We start from the raw sequence: 12730 nt of genomic DNA on the forward strand, positions 1-12730 counted from the left end.
AAAACTATTATATCGTTTTTGGAATTTGCGACGTATAAATTGAAAAATTTACTATAGATAAAACTATTATATCGTTTGTCTGGAAGAAATTGTAAACTATATATTTGTTAAACTCAGTTGGGACCCAAAGAACACGAATCAAGAAGGAAATAATTTTTAAACGTTATACAGACCGCTGAAAAAAAAACATTCATTGCGTCGCAATAACTAACGGAAATATGTCAACCAATGCACGCAGTGAATTTATCGGTACCTTGAGACTACTGTCAAACACAAACCGGCGAAATACATCCAATAAGAATGTCGTACAAACTTGATTTGCGCAAGTCTGTAGCAAATTGTTTTGGCAGACTAACCACAAACGAAATTCTTCGAGTGTTTAAAGACAAGCCGAGAGATTGGTCCATCTATCGTAGTTCAAGGACTTAATATGAAGGTCAAAACCCTATATAAAGCAAAAAGTCCGATCGTATTCCCAATCTGAGTGCTCTAACCTTTCAAAACTGTCACCAAGTGCCAAAAATCGGTTTGGTCAAAAAAACATTCATTTTTGTTGATTCTTATGGCTACAACACACGCAAATTTGACTGAAAATAATATCTGATTCTTACCCATTTAATTGATAACATCCCATTGAGTAATTAACACAAGCAAATTTGTGTAGTTATGCTTTATTTGGAAAAATGAATTTTGGTATTGCTAAGTCTAGGCCTCAGCCAGATACACGCAGTTTGCCTTTGTTGTATGTCTATTAAAAGACTATACAATTGAATTAAATTTCATTGATAAATATTCCAGGGCAAACCAAAGTAGCTATGATTCTGATTTCGTGCGGGGCCCGAGTAGATGCAAAAAATATTGATGGAAAAACGCCACTGGATTTGGCGAAAAATGGTAATAGTTTCAAAATTAGCCGTTATCTGCCAAGAATTAATTTGTTCCACAATCCATTTAATGATATTATCATTAACGTTTCAGTTACAAGGACTACAATTCAACAACACCTTGATTCGCTAAAAGTTTCTACCCTAGAAGGTGACTCCATACATTTTTTAGTTTAATTATAATTTTATCTTATCTCTATAATAGCGCTTATCATTTATTACTTAAATTCACACATTTCTCCTTGTACAGGCTTCATTCCAATTTCAATAACAGTCGGATTTAGTTTGATAATTGTTGTTGTGATAATTCTCATTTATTTTCTTCGTGAACGAAAGAGAAGCCATCGTTTTAAAAAACTTCTTCAAGGAAACCCAGAGAGAATCAAACTAGATCGTGCAATGAATGACCAAGCCTGTCATTTGCCATATAAAAAAGAGTTTGAATTTCCCACAGAAAGGCTTAAACTCGGAAAGGTGCTCGGTGCTGGTGAGTTTGGTGTAGTCTACGAAGGATTTGCATATGGAATCTTACCTAGAGAGGAAGAAACTAAATCTGCTGTCAAGAAGATCAATGGTGTGTCCGATAAAGAAGTAAGTTGGATTTGGAAATTATCATGGAATTGCTCAAAAACAGCATAGAATTCATTTTCAAACTTATTTTGTTAATTCTTAGAAAAGTATGCCCCGTAATCAAAAATTATATAGAATTCCATTACTTAATCTTTATATAATGTATAATAAGATTAATTTAATAATCCATTCTTATGTACAGGTAATGAAGGCATTTGTGCTTGAAGCAAAAATTATGATGCATTTGGGTCAGCATTTGAATGTGGTGAACTTACTTGGAGTTGTTACCGATAATATTGCACAAAGTAAATGAATCATTTTATGAATAATTTTTAAAAATAAATGTTCTGTCTACTTATTTATAGATGAACTGATGATTATTGTTGAATATTGTGATTACGGCAATATTAAGGATTTATTGTGGAATAATCGTGAACGTTTCATCAATCAAATTAATTATGAAAATGATACAATTGATTTAGCTAGAACAAATGAACATCATTTAACTGACCACGAAAGTGATGATGAACAATCATCCACTGATTCCTCGTACAGTGTTGAACAAAACCAAAACTCAGAGTCAAGCGAATCGGTAATTATAATAACATATCATGATTAAGACTAATTTTTTAGAAAAGAATTTTTAGAAAAGAATATTTGGCGTTAGTCTAACAGTCACAGTAACTTGACTATTGATAATGTTTATGATTACTTGATGAAGAAAATAATACATGACTAATAAGGTCAAGTTCAAAACATCATTATAATTCAGTTTTTTTATTCAAGTTTTTTGTCTGCCAAAACTATCCATCCAGAGGTAAGTCAAAAAATTTACAATACGTCTAGCGAACTGACTAGCTCAGACTTCATGTGTGCTTGTGGCCGTCAATAATTACTTTTCTTTTTATAGTTGAAAGTGAACATACAAAGATCGAATCGATTACAACGTCCGATTTACTGTGCTGGTCATTTCAAGTGGCGCGAGGAATGCACTATTTAACTTCTCGAAATATTCTACACCGAGATTTGGCTGCGAGGAATATTTTGCTGTGCACCAATAATGTGGTCAAAATTTGTGATTTCGGATTGTCACGAGATTTTTCCAAGGATGGATATTACCGAAAGAAGCAAGGAGAAGTAAAATAATTTTATTATTCAATTCAGACATGTACGATCCTTATATTCGAATGGAATTTGTAGGAAAAAGTTCCATTGAAATGGTTGGCGCCCGAATCTCTAAGCGAACCAAAATACAGTGTACATTCTGATGTCTGGTCGTTTGGCATCGTTCTATGGGAGATATTCTCACTCGGCGCAGTACCATATCCTGGTGTAAAAGCGGATACTTTTGACGACCTAAAAAGCTATTTACAAGATGAAAACAGAATGAGCAAACCAGAATATGCTACACAATCCATGTAAGTTACGAATGGTTTTTATCGTTAAAGCAATATAACAATGACTAAGAAATACATATTTTAGATACGATATTATGATTTCATGTTGGAACACCGATCCCGAGTCACGTCCATTATTCGATGAACTTGAGCAGACCATTTCTTATCTTATGAAATCTGATGATCAAGAGAAATGTGAAAATTTAAATAAATTGTTCAAGGACTCAATTGCTGAAAAATATAAATCTGGAGAGAATGCTCAAATTGACGAAAAAACACAGTCATACTCATGCTTTCCCGCTATCTTTTTTCTTAAAAAACTAAACAAAAACGATGAATGTAGAATGGATATACCGATGCAGCCCATTAATTGTTCAAATTAAAAAATGGAGTGATGCAAATAAAAATAACAAAATGTCAAACCAGCGTGGTCGACAAAGAATTTTTTTTTGTACACCGGAAAAATTTGGCAACACTCGAAGTCCGGGCCCAATTTTTTTTGCTTGGAAAAAAACTAAAAACATCATCTAAATTTCAAATTATCCCAACTTTTTTGGCCAGACCTTCGATTTACTTTTATTTTCTTTCTCTTTCCATTGTGAACAATTCTTTGTGCTTAATGTCACTTACAAATATACAATATTTGATTGAATAATAAATCCAGATTATTACTATACATTGACTGCAAGGGAAATAATCTATAAAAGTATAAAAGAACGATTGCATATCGTTTCCGTTTGTTTAATATTTACACATTTACACGCAACTGCACGATCGCAATTAATTTATTTGTTCTATTGACTTAATTATACAAGCCATTAAATCTCGATACACGTGTCATGCATAATACAATTTTTTATTCTAATTTTCCGGCGATAATAATTTGAAAATATCTAACGCTTCCGCAAATTGAAATTGCAAATGATGACGTTCATTACAAATTACAGAAACATGAATAAATAGGCATGACGAACTGTGAATATCGGTATTCATTTATTCGATATCAGAAGTATAACATTTTCAATTTAGACAGCTGAAAACTTTTGTCAAATTACATAGTCAAAATAACTGAAATATTTTACGAAAAAATTACTGTGAAAAAGTGTAAAATGAAAGTTTGTTTGTTCATTCTTGTGGTAATCACAATGGTTGTGGTTGATTTTGCAACTGCACAACGGGACAAATATGCTTATTGGAATACAAATGAATGTTGTAATGTTAAAAACAAGAACGTTATAACCGATTTCCTTGAAGGTGTTGTGAAAGCAGAAGACGAATGTTTCAAACGATTTGGTATTTATATATCAATTTCACTATCAAAAGCAGCATGGAGAATTTCAGAATAATCGGGAATTCAATTTTCAGATTCGCAAGAAACAGGAGTGCCATTCAAATTCTATTGCTTTACCGAATGCATTGCAAACAGCACAGGAGTTGTGAGTTAATATTTACATGACATTTTTTTGAAGCAATTTATTTTTTTTATTCATAGCTCAATTCCGAAGGAAATATAGACGAAGCCAATTATAAAGATTTCATAGCAAAATGGGCAGATCCATTTGACCATCAGAAAGCAGTGATTGACACAACTGCAACTAAATGTATGAAACAAGCATATAAATACATGAAGATGGCAGAAAAGGACTCAAAAGAAGCGAGTAAAGATAGTTGTAGCATTTTGGGATTGACAGCCATTGATTGTGCATGGGGAGAACTATTCAAATCTTGTCCAGCAGATATACAAGAAAACATTACCGTCTGCAAAAAAATCCGCGAAGATATTAAAACCAAGAAGTGGTAATAGACTTGATAGAAATAGACTTTGATAGAAATGATTTGACTTCAAAAATCGGTGCAAAGTATTGCCATTCCAACAAATTTAATAATAAAATACTTTTAATTTTTTCTGCTTTTTCCGTTGTTTTGCTCTTCGTATTGTAGTTCCATTCAAGTTTATTATGTGTAATATTCTAAATCCTGATAAAAAAAAACACTTAAAAAGCCTTTTGCAACAAACAAACAAACAATATTTTTATTTTTCCAAATTCGGAATCAATAGAATAGTATTTCAATAAACGATCTAAAACATCATTGCAACATCAGATATCGTAACTTGCTCATTGTCGTGTCATTCGTGTGTTTGCTACAATTAAGCACGTTCGACATAAATGTGTGAGAAAGTCCATTGAAGTATCACACATAAACTCACCATCAATAAGAACTTCACCTGCCATTATGTCGGCATTCGAATAGAATTTTCTCTTTCAAATGAATTATGTGAACTCATTCCACTGAGATAATTAAAGTTAAAGTTGTTACGAAACCGAGCGTTTTCGCTTGAAGAAGAAATCTTGACTATGAAGTAGAAACGAAGCAATGACGTTGATGGATTTCAATGTGTCTCGAACAAATTGATTTCATGTCGATTTTTACTGCTTTTTTGTTTGCCCATTGCTTAATTTACCTAAATTCTTTTTCTTACGATGGATTTTACTTCTTTCTGTCGGTTTTTCAGTTGCAAGTTTTGATTGCCAATTGACCAATGACTTGGCATTTTGATGTCTGATTGACCCCATTCTCGAACATTCTTATTAATGCACTTGACTCCATATACGGCTGTAATTAGTATTAAGACGAAACAATCAAATTTCTATCATGAAAATAAAGTACAATTTTTAGAGGCGTAAATTGCATTTCACCTTTTCACATATATGAAGCGAATGCAACAGCCTACTTTCTGTCGATGATGAGGTCATTACAAATAAAATCAAAAGAAATCGAACCGGATTCTCACTCATTCCATTACGTGATGCATTTTCGGCAACCAATTTTTCTTGTAAATGACGATGTCTGACAAATTCTTATGCAAAAAAGACGTACTCATCATCAAATCATTTCCTACTTTCCGAAAACAACGATTCATAAAATGAATCATAAAAGACATTTCAACAAAATAAACTTAAAATCGACTTATGATTTTTTTGTCCATATTTGATAAAGTTTATGGTAGAAAAACTAAATACGCCTCAAGGTATGCAAAATATATTTTTAACTAGGAAAAAAAAAGTGAACAATCTCGGGCGTTTCGCAGTCGCTTTCTAAATTTCTCTTAAGCGGGTTTCTGTGAGTTGAAGTCTTTCTTTCACGTTGGAGATTTTATTATAAAAAACCGCATAAAAGTTTTAAAATGTTCACTTTTTTCGAATCAATACGGAAGTTTCGAAGAAAGCTTTATCTCGTGGAAAAAATGAATTTCTTTTTTTAGATATAAAACTTCGTACAATGTTCAAATTGATGTTTGAATGGAATCAAGCGTTGTTCATTCGAAATGATAATTGAATGATTCACCTCAAATTGCAAAAGAGATCCGTTAATCCGGGATACAATCAGAAGGCGTTTATCGGCAATAAAATTACAGATTCCCTTTGTATAAATGGGGCAAAGCGGCTCTATTCGATTCAAGTAGCAAAAAGTTATCACTTATTCCTTTCCCGTCTGCCAATCATAAAATTCAAATAGGTTTTTCCCTCTCTATCGATTTAAAGTACAGTGTTTTTAATTTAAAAGAAAAAAAAACTCTCTTTAGTCTTTACTACAAATTAATCACAATTTTTGCTACACTATTGGAAACCGCAGTGCTGCTGAGCTACAGCAACAGACAATGCACACATTAAAACATGGTAATTAGACTAATGTGTTCACTCTGAATAGCAAATTGAACAGCTGTCGATGCACACAATCGCCACTTTTGCTTTGCGATTGGCAATGCGCCAATGATTGCAAACACAAACCGCGCACTTTGTTCTCATGCATTCGGCGTACGGAGCAAAATGAAAATGCATGGTCTTATGATAATTAACGAGTACTACTTACATTTGTCTTTAATTCCATGTACAAAAGAGTTCCATTTGGTTTATTGTTAGATTTATTCATTTACACTTTTTTTATCTATAAAAATGTATAAATTTTTGTCGATTTTTTTCTGTTGTCAGTACATTCTTTTCCCATTTCTCTTTTTTTTGCTCTTTCAATGTCTGTCGTAGAAGAAGTGTGCAGTTAAGAATACGCTTTGTTCGCATCGTTTTCAAGTGGAAATTTCAAAAGACTATCAAAATAGATTTGAATAAATATGAAATTATCGCTCAAAAGACAGCGGTGCTTTCGCATTGTCGCTGGTATTGATATAAAAATGAAATTGGCAGTTAGCCATTTGATTAACAGTACTCTAAAATTCCATTCCATTTGCAAACTCTCAAGTGTCCATTCCGTTTGACGTTTTTTTTTCTCGCCTGTATACATTCAATTTGCGTCTTCTATTTCTACCCAGTTTCGTTTGAAAGACCAACAAAAAAAAATGGCAACCGTCATGAATCAAGTGAAATTGTATGACGAAAAATGTGTCTCGTGCACGTCATCGTATATAAATAGGGTACAATCGTAAATAAATTTCACTAAAAGGAACTAATTGAAAACATGTCCATAATAATTGCCCATTTTTTTGTGTGTAACATACAAAAGGAAATTAAAATGCATATTGCGTATTTGACTTGGTCTCCATTCAGCGAATCAAAAGATTTGCCGCTTTTAAGAATTGCACAAAAATATGAATTCACCAAGACGGAAAAAAACGACCATGACATTCATCATCGAAGAGGAATTTTTTCATCGTTTTCGTTGTTTTTGTTCATTGGTCAGACAATGCGCTTCCACGCTTGTACACAGAACAATGCGAGAAATTAATATTTCTGAACTGCATGGGTGTGTTGTACATTTATGTTATTTGTATCGTTTTTAGAATATGCGTTTTTAATAATAATCTGAGGAGGGAAAGAACAAAAAAAATTGATGAACAGCAAAAGCAACAACAAACAAAATGAATGCTTAAAGAGGAAAAAGCTCATAAAAATCAACAGCAACGGCAACAACGACGACGGCGAGGTTGATGATGGCGACAGCGCCGAAACAAAAACAACCGTCCATTAAATCCGTTGTGTTTTTGGGTCACTAGGACAAAATCCAATACACATACCATATTGAATATTTTCATTAAGAATCTTTCTCATTTTGTCGCTGACGATGGCGACGAAAAAAAAAATAGAAATACATAAAAATACTAATCGTCGTGTGTTCGCACTCGCACACACACTCCACATGAACGATGATGCAAATGAGCACCACTGTTCAAGTGAGTACCAAACGGACGAGAGACGAAAGAGACACAAAGCAAATGAAATCAACTGAATCATCGTATCGTTCATCAAAGGCCGTCGTTGTATATTCAAAAATTCCATCGAAATTTCATTGAATCGGATCACATACACGAAATCAATCGATTAACTTAGAAAGACAGATTTTGTTGTCTGGTTCTCTTTCTCTTCGACTCTTATGTGAACGATTGAAAACATTTTCTACGCATTTCAAACCGAAAATCAAATGGATCAAATAAACAGTGCGGCCAATATCACAAGCTGATTGAATAACGGCATTCACGAAAAAAAATGTGTATATATACATGAGATTGGGTGGGAATTGCTTTGATAGTCCACATTTTTCTCTCTCTCTCTCTTTCTCTCTCTCTTTCAATTTCAGAAAAATTGTTGTTTTCTTGTGGATTTGGATAATAATTTATCGTTGTGTGTTCAATTTATCTGAACCGTGTGTACTTCATCCACACACCATTCAGTTGATTGAAAATGCGGTAACCAGTTAGCTTATGTATTTGTATACTAATGTACAGTTTTCGTGTACAATGCACACCGAAAAAAACGCAATACTATCGACAGCAATCAACATAAATATTACTTACGTCTTGTTCTTTGGTCAAATATAGAATTAAAAAGAGATATTTTCATAAAAATGAAAAAGAAAACCTTTGTTGAGCTTATGAGCACCGGTACCACAAACGACATATGATATGTTTTCGACGTAAATGTGTGGCCACATCACAAGAGTGAAAGACTTTTCCCATTCGGTGTCGTTCTCAATATCAGATAGCGAAGCGAGATAAACAAAAAAAACAGACACGACAACGCACAAAATTCCAAAATTTCAACAATGAAGCACCTAGAATCGAGGTCAGTGGAGACGAAGTTTCGGAAACAAATCGATTTCGTATGCAAATCATTTTCGATAAGAAAAAACACAGAGAGAGACAGAGAGAAATGTTATTTTTGTTTGGAGCCACATCGGTATGACATTACTTACGATTGTCACATAACGATTATTCACTTTCTTGTCTTTTAATGGCCAATTTGTGTTTTGTCATTTTATTCTTCTCTTGCGTTTGTCCTCTTTCATTTGGACGCTGTTGTGAAAGTCCTGTTCACTGCTCAAATGATGCCATATCATTTCAAGGCCGTTGCTTAAATTTCTCTTCATCATCTTGTTATCGTTTTTATCTTTCTTCGGAAATTCGTGCGTGCATAGCAATTTGTCGTGCACGATGACGCAATGGCATACCAATTGGATGTGCAATCATTGCAAGTCGTAATGTATCGTCGTCATCATTCAATCTTGCGTCTTCCATAGATGCCATATGGTGTATGCAATGTTTTACGATATACCCGAAGTGAATTCACTTTATGATTGTCGTTCTCACTGCTGCATCGTGTTTTATTGCCTTTTTTCTCTTTGAATTTTTCCTCTCTCTCTCCCTCTGCCTTTCTTCTGCATTTCATCGGTCAATATTTAACCAAGAATACAATTGTTGAACACGCACGATCAAAATATTTATGCAAATGAATTGCTTAAATAATAAGACAAACGATCACGATTTCACCTGGACGAATGATCAAGTGAGCGTGTTAGATGACCAAAGTCAACTTTGGTTCGCAACAGCACGTGTTGCCGATGCAAACATATAAAACACAATAGAAATAGAAATAGAAAAAAAATCTACGGGAAAAATTCAAGTAAAACACATGGTTAATTCTTTCCTCTTAAAATAATAAATTGTTATTATTCATTAATTTTTCTTTTTGTTGATGTTGTTACTATTGCTCGCTTGTTTCGTCAGACACGTAAATAAATAAAATAAATAAATAAATAAATATTTAGTCGAAGTAGGTAATTTGAAAACAATTACATCTTGCTTAATTCTTGCTGCGTTTTTCCTTGTTCAAATACTTTTTACAAATTGTAATACATAAATAATAAATTTACTTTCTTAGCATGTTGTTGATATATATAATTTTTTTTGGTCTTCGCGTTACTTGTGTGTTTGTGTCAGTGTGCTTTGAATGTGACTATATAATGGTATATCTGGCGCGCGTTCGTTACGTTTTCATTCCCTACACTGGTTTTTTTTTTGTTCTCTCATTTTCATCATGTTTCTTTTCATCTTTCACGTCGTCATCTTTTTCTCATTCGTTCATTTTCATAAAATTGGAAAATAGAACAAAACAAATCTGATTTAAAACTCAAAGAGAGAAATTATATATTAAAAAAAATTATATAGAAATTTCCAAAAGAACACGTTAAGCAAAAGAATTTCCATTTTTTTATAAACACATTCGTTGGGGTTTTGTTTCGGAATTTCATGATTGATTTTTTTAGAAGCCACGAACGGAGAAAGAGATACCGTTTAGAATCATTTTTTTTATTAAGTTTTTGTTTGTATTTGGCGTATTGGTTGATTTTCACGAGTCAATGTTTAACCTTGGAAATATGAAGCACCATTATAGAACATCGGTTTCTTGAGGTAACCTATGGATTGAAATTTTATCGGAAACAATTTGAATATGTATGAAAATATCGATGCGAGGAGCAAAGATGATTTACCTGTCCAAACGTCATCTTGGCGTTTCACTTTGGCTCCAGTTTGAGTTGCGAGCATTGGTTGTGTAACATGGGCTTTTTGTTGTGCCGTCAAACTAGCCATGACTGGACTGAGTTGACTTTCTTGTGGTGCAATTGCTTCCGATGTGAATGTATGTTGTGCAGCTGGCTGAACAGCGAGCGTGTCGTGAGCAGCTTGTTGCAATGGCATTGAGAACAAATCACCTCCATTTAATTCGGCCGTTGTGTGATAATTATGACTGGGCAAAGCGTATTCCATGTTGTATGGTAAACCAACTAATCCATGATCACCGTGATCGAATCCATGCCATCTAGATTACATTATGCATTTAAAAATTGAATATTTCATAAGGAAAAGAATGAAAAATAAAAGAATGGTTAGAGGAAAGGAATTGTATACTTTTCGGTAGCAGAATCCATGAGCTTCTTGAAAACAATGGTACCGGCCACAAGCAATGCCAATTTCGAGACAACTAATGCTTTAACGGTTAAAACAGCAACTGCCTTAACGGCAAGTAACATCCAGCCAACAGCGTTGAATGCCAAGAACAATGGAATGAATGTTTGCACATATTTTTTGCCTTTTCTCAATCCGCCGCCGCCACCACCACCACCGAGTCCTCCGTGTCCACCACCGAGCCCGTTGCGACGACGACCTTTGAGTTGGTTGAAACATTTATCGATTTTAGTACCAACAACAAATCATTTGAACAAAATTTGTTTTCGCTTTGGCACAAACCAAAGGCCACGAAAACATGCACTTTATTATTTAGTTAATGATTACCTTCTTGTTGAACATCCTTTTCAAGAGCAACTTCAAGGTAGTCGGGATATTGTTCGGCCCGTTGAACGGTCATAGCGAGTCCAGCGAATGGTATGCGCAATTGATTATCAGCAAAAATGTTTGACATAAATCCACGTCCTTCACTGATTGGTTTCGATTTTTCACCAACCGGTTGAATGCTGAATAAACCATCGAAATTGAATGATTTTCGTTGTTGTAATCCGTGCAAGAATTCATTTTTGATATTATCGAAACAGCTGGCATTATTTGCACAATCCCAGGTCATTTTCGATACTAACGATTCACTATTTTGAGTTGCCTGATCGGCAAGCACTAATGAACTCAACAACACCGTTAGCACTACATATTTCAAGCACATTTTGCGAACACTTTGGAATGACATTTTATACGATTGATTCGCCTTTTTTTCTGATAAAATGTATTTTTTTTGTTGTTGTTGTGATATTCAACTAGAATTTGTTTTTTTTTCGTAATCAAAACTTCTATTGCGCGGACCGTATTACACTATGCACATGATATTTTGCTCGAAAAGAGAAAATCGGCACGAAAATATTTTGTGGATTTTTCGCTGCTTGTTGGCTCGAGATGTTATTTTTGCTGTTGTTCTCGATAAACTGATTGAGACCGATCTAGTTTCCTCTGTTTTTGAAAAACAATGCAGTGCAGGCACTAATTGTTTCTTGGTTTGGTGATAAAGCAAAAATAATGATGCATTTGGAAAATCTTCCATTTTTATGGTTTTCACACTTTGTGAGCATGCCCCCCATTTTTCCATCGATTTTTCCAATTGCATGCAATTATTTTGCGCATAAACGAAATAATCACAATGCAAACGGCTCATACACATCGAGCAAACGAACGAACGAACGAAAAAAAAAAAAACGAAAACATGATGAACAAAAACAACAACCAAGAATCGTAAATAATCATATCAATTTTTTTTGCTCATCCATCGTCGTTTTTTTCGCACTACTTTGCCGATTCGATCAGAGTTTATCATTTGGAAAATTGATACTTAGCGGCTGCGGTTGTCAGTGTGTGCGTGTGAATTGGCCATGAAAATACGCCCGTGCAATACACCGGCACTGAAATCCATGTACATACATGCATATTTTATAACAGAGTGTCTGTGTCGATAGCGACTGCAAGCGATCTATTGCAAATTTGCACGGTAACGAAATGTGCAAGCTTGTGACTGGCCGTATATTCGGTTTGTGTTTCGAACAAGCGAATGAACGAGCGAAAGAGTGAGCGCACGCTCGTATTCGTTTTGGGCT

The 12730-nt window shown here is 34.1% G+C and overlaps 3 protein-coding genes across 3 annotated transcripts in view; 2 read left to right on the forward strand and 1 right to left on the reverse strand.

Annotated features, from left to right (window-relative positions):
• Positions 1–3234, forward strand: part of LOC116341794 (vascular endothelial growth factor receptor 1-like) — a 45005-nt gene extending 41771 nt beyond the window's left edge. Inside the window, exons 5-12 of the mRNA XM_031769090.1 lie at positions 799–1035; positions 1135–1475; positions 1657–1759; positions 1820–2046; positions 2241–2271; positions 2365–2591; positions 2655–2872; positions 2937–3234. Coding sequence (XP_031624950.1) covers positions 799–1035; positions 1135–1475; positions 1657–1759; positions 1820–2046; positions 2241–2271; positions 2365–2591; positions 2655–2872; positions 2937–3234 — 1682 coding nt within the window. The remainder of the gene's footprint in view (positions 1–798; positions 1036–1134; positions 1476–1656; positions 1760–1819; positions 2047–2240; positions 2272–2364; positions 2592–2654; positions 2873–2936) is intronic.
• Positions 3235–3852: 618 nt separating this feature from the next.
• Positions 3853–4781, forward strand: LOC116341744. Its single transcript, XM_031768996.1, has 3 exons — positions 3853–4144; positions 4217–4287; positions 4344–4781. The coding sequence occupies exons 1-3, from the start codon at positions 3961–3963 to the stop codon at positions 4650–4652; spliced, it is 564 nt and encodes a 187-aa protein (XP_031624856.1). The 5' UTR covers positions 3853–3960; the 3' UTR covers positions 4653–4781.
• Positions 4782–10102: 5321 nt separating this feature from the next.
• On the reverse strand, positions 10103–12152 carry LOC116341768. The gene is made up of 4 exons (XM_031769044.1): positions 11433–12152; positions 11049–11304; positions 10631–10959; positions 10103–10555 (listed from the first exon to the last, which is right to left on the reverse strand). Exons 1-4 carry the CDS (start codon positions 11833–11835, stop codon positions 10503–10505), a joined length of 1041 nt encoding a protein of 346 aa, XP_031624904.1. The 5' UTR covers positions 11836–12152; the 3' UTR covers positions 10103–10502.
• Positions 12153–12730: the final 578 nt, after the last annotated feature.

The sequence above is a fragment of the Contarinia nasturtii genome, unplaced genomic scaffold, assembly GCF_009176525.2.
Source record: "Contarinia nasturtii isolate CC-2019 unplaced genomic scaffold, AAFC_CNas_1.1 Cnas_scaffold_745, whole genome shotgun sequence".
NCBI classification, from domain to species: Eukaryota; Metazoa; Arthropoda; class Insecta; order Diptera; family Cecidomyiidae; genus Contarinia; species Contarinia nasturtii.

Excerpts from the sequence above, each read along its gene's own strand:
- LOC116341744 (XM_031768996.1), top strand. The coding sequence starts at position 3,961 with ATGAAAGTTTGTTTGTTCATTCTTGTGGTAATCACAATGGTTGTGGTT. Across the intron at positions 4,145-4,216 it reads CGAATGTTTCAAACGATTTG|ATTCGCAAGAAACAGGAGTG; the intron begins GTATTTATATAT and ends TTCAATTTTCAG. Across the intron at positions 4,288-4,343 it reads TTGCAAACAGCACAGGAGTT|CTCAATTCCGAAGGAAATAT; the intron begins GTGAGTTAATAT and ends TTTTATTCATAG.
- LOC116341768 (XM_031769044.1), bottom strand. The coding sequence starts at position 11,835 with ATGTCATTCCAAAGTGTTCGCAAAATGTGCTTGAAATATGTAGTGCTA. Across the intron at positions 10,960-11,048 it reads ATGGATTCTGCTACCGAAAA|ATGGCATGGATTCGATCACG; the intron begins GTATACAATTCC and ends AATGTAATCTAG. Across the intron at positions 10,556-10,630 it reads CCAAGATGACGTTTGGACAG|GTTACCTCAAGAAACCGATG; the intron begins GTAAATCATCTT and ends TTCAATCCATAG.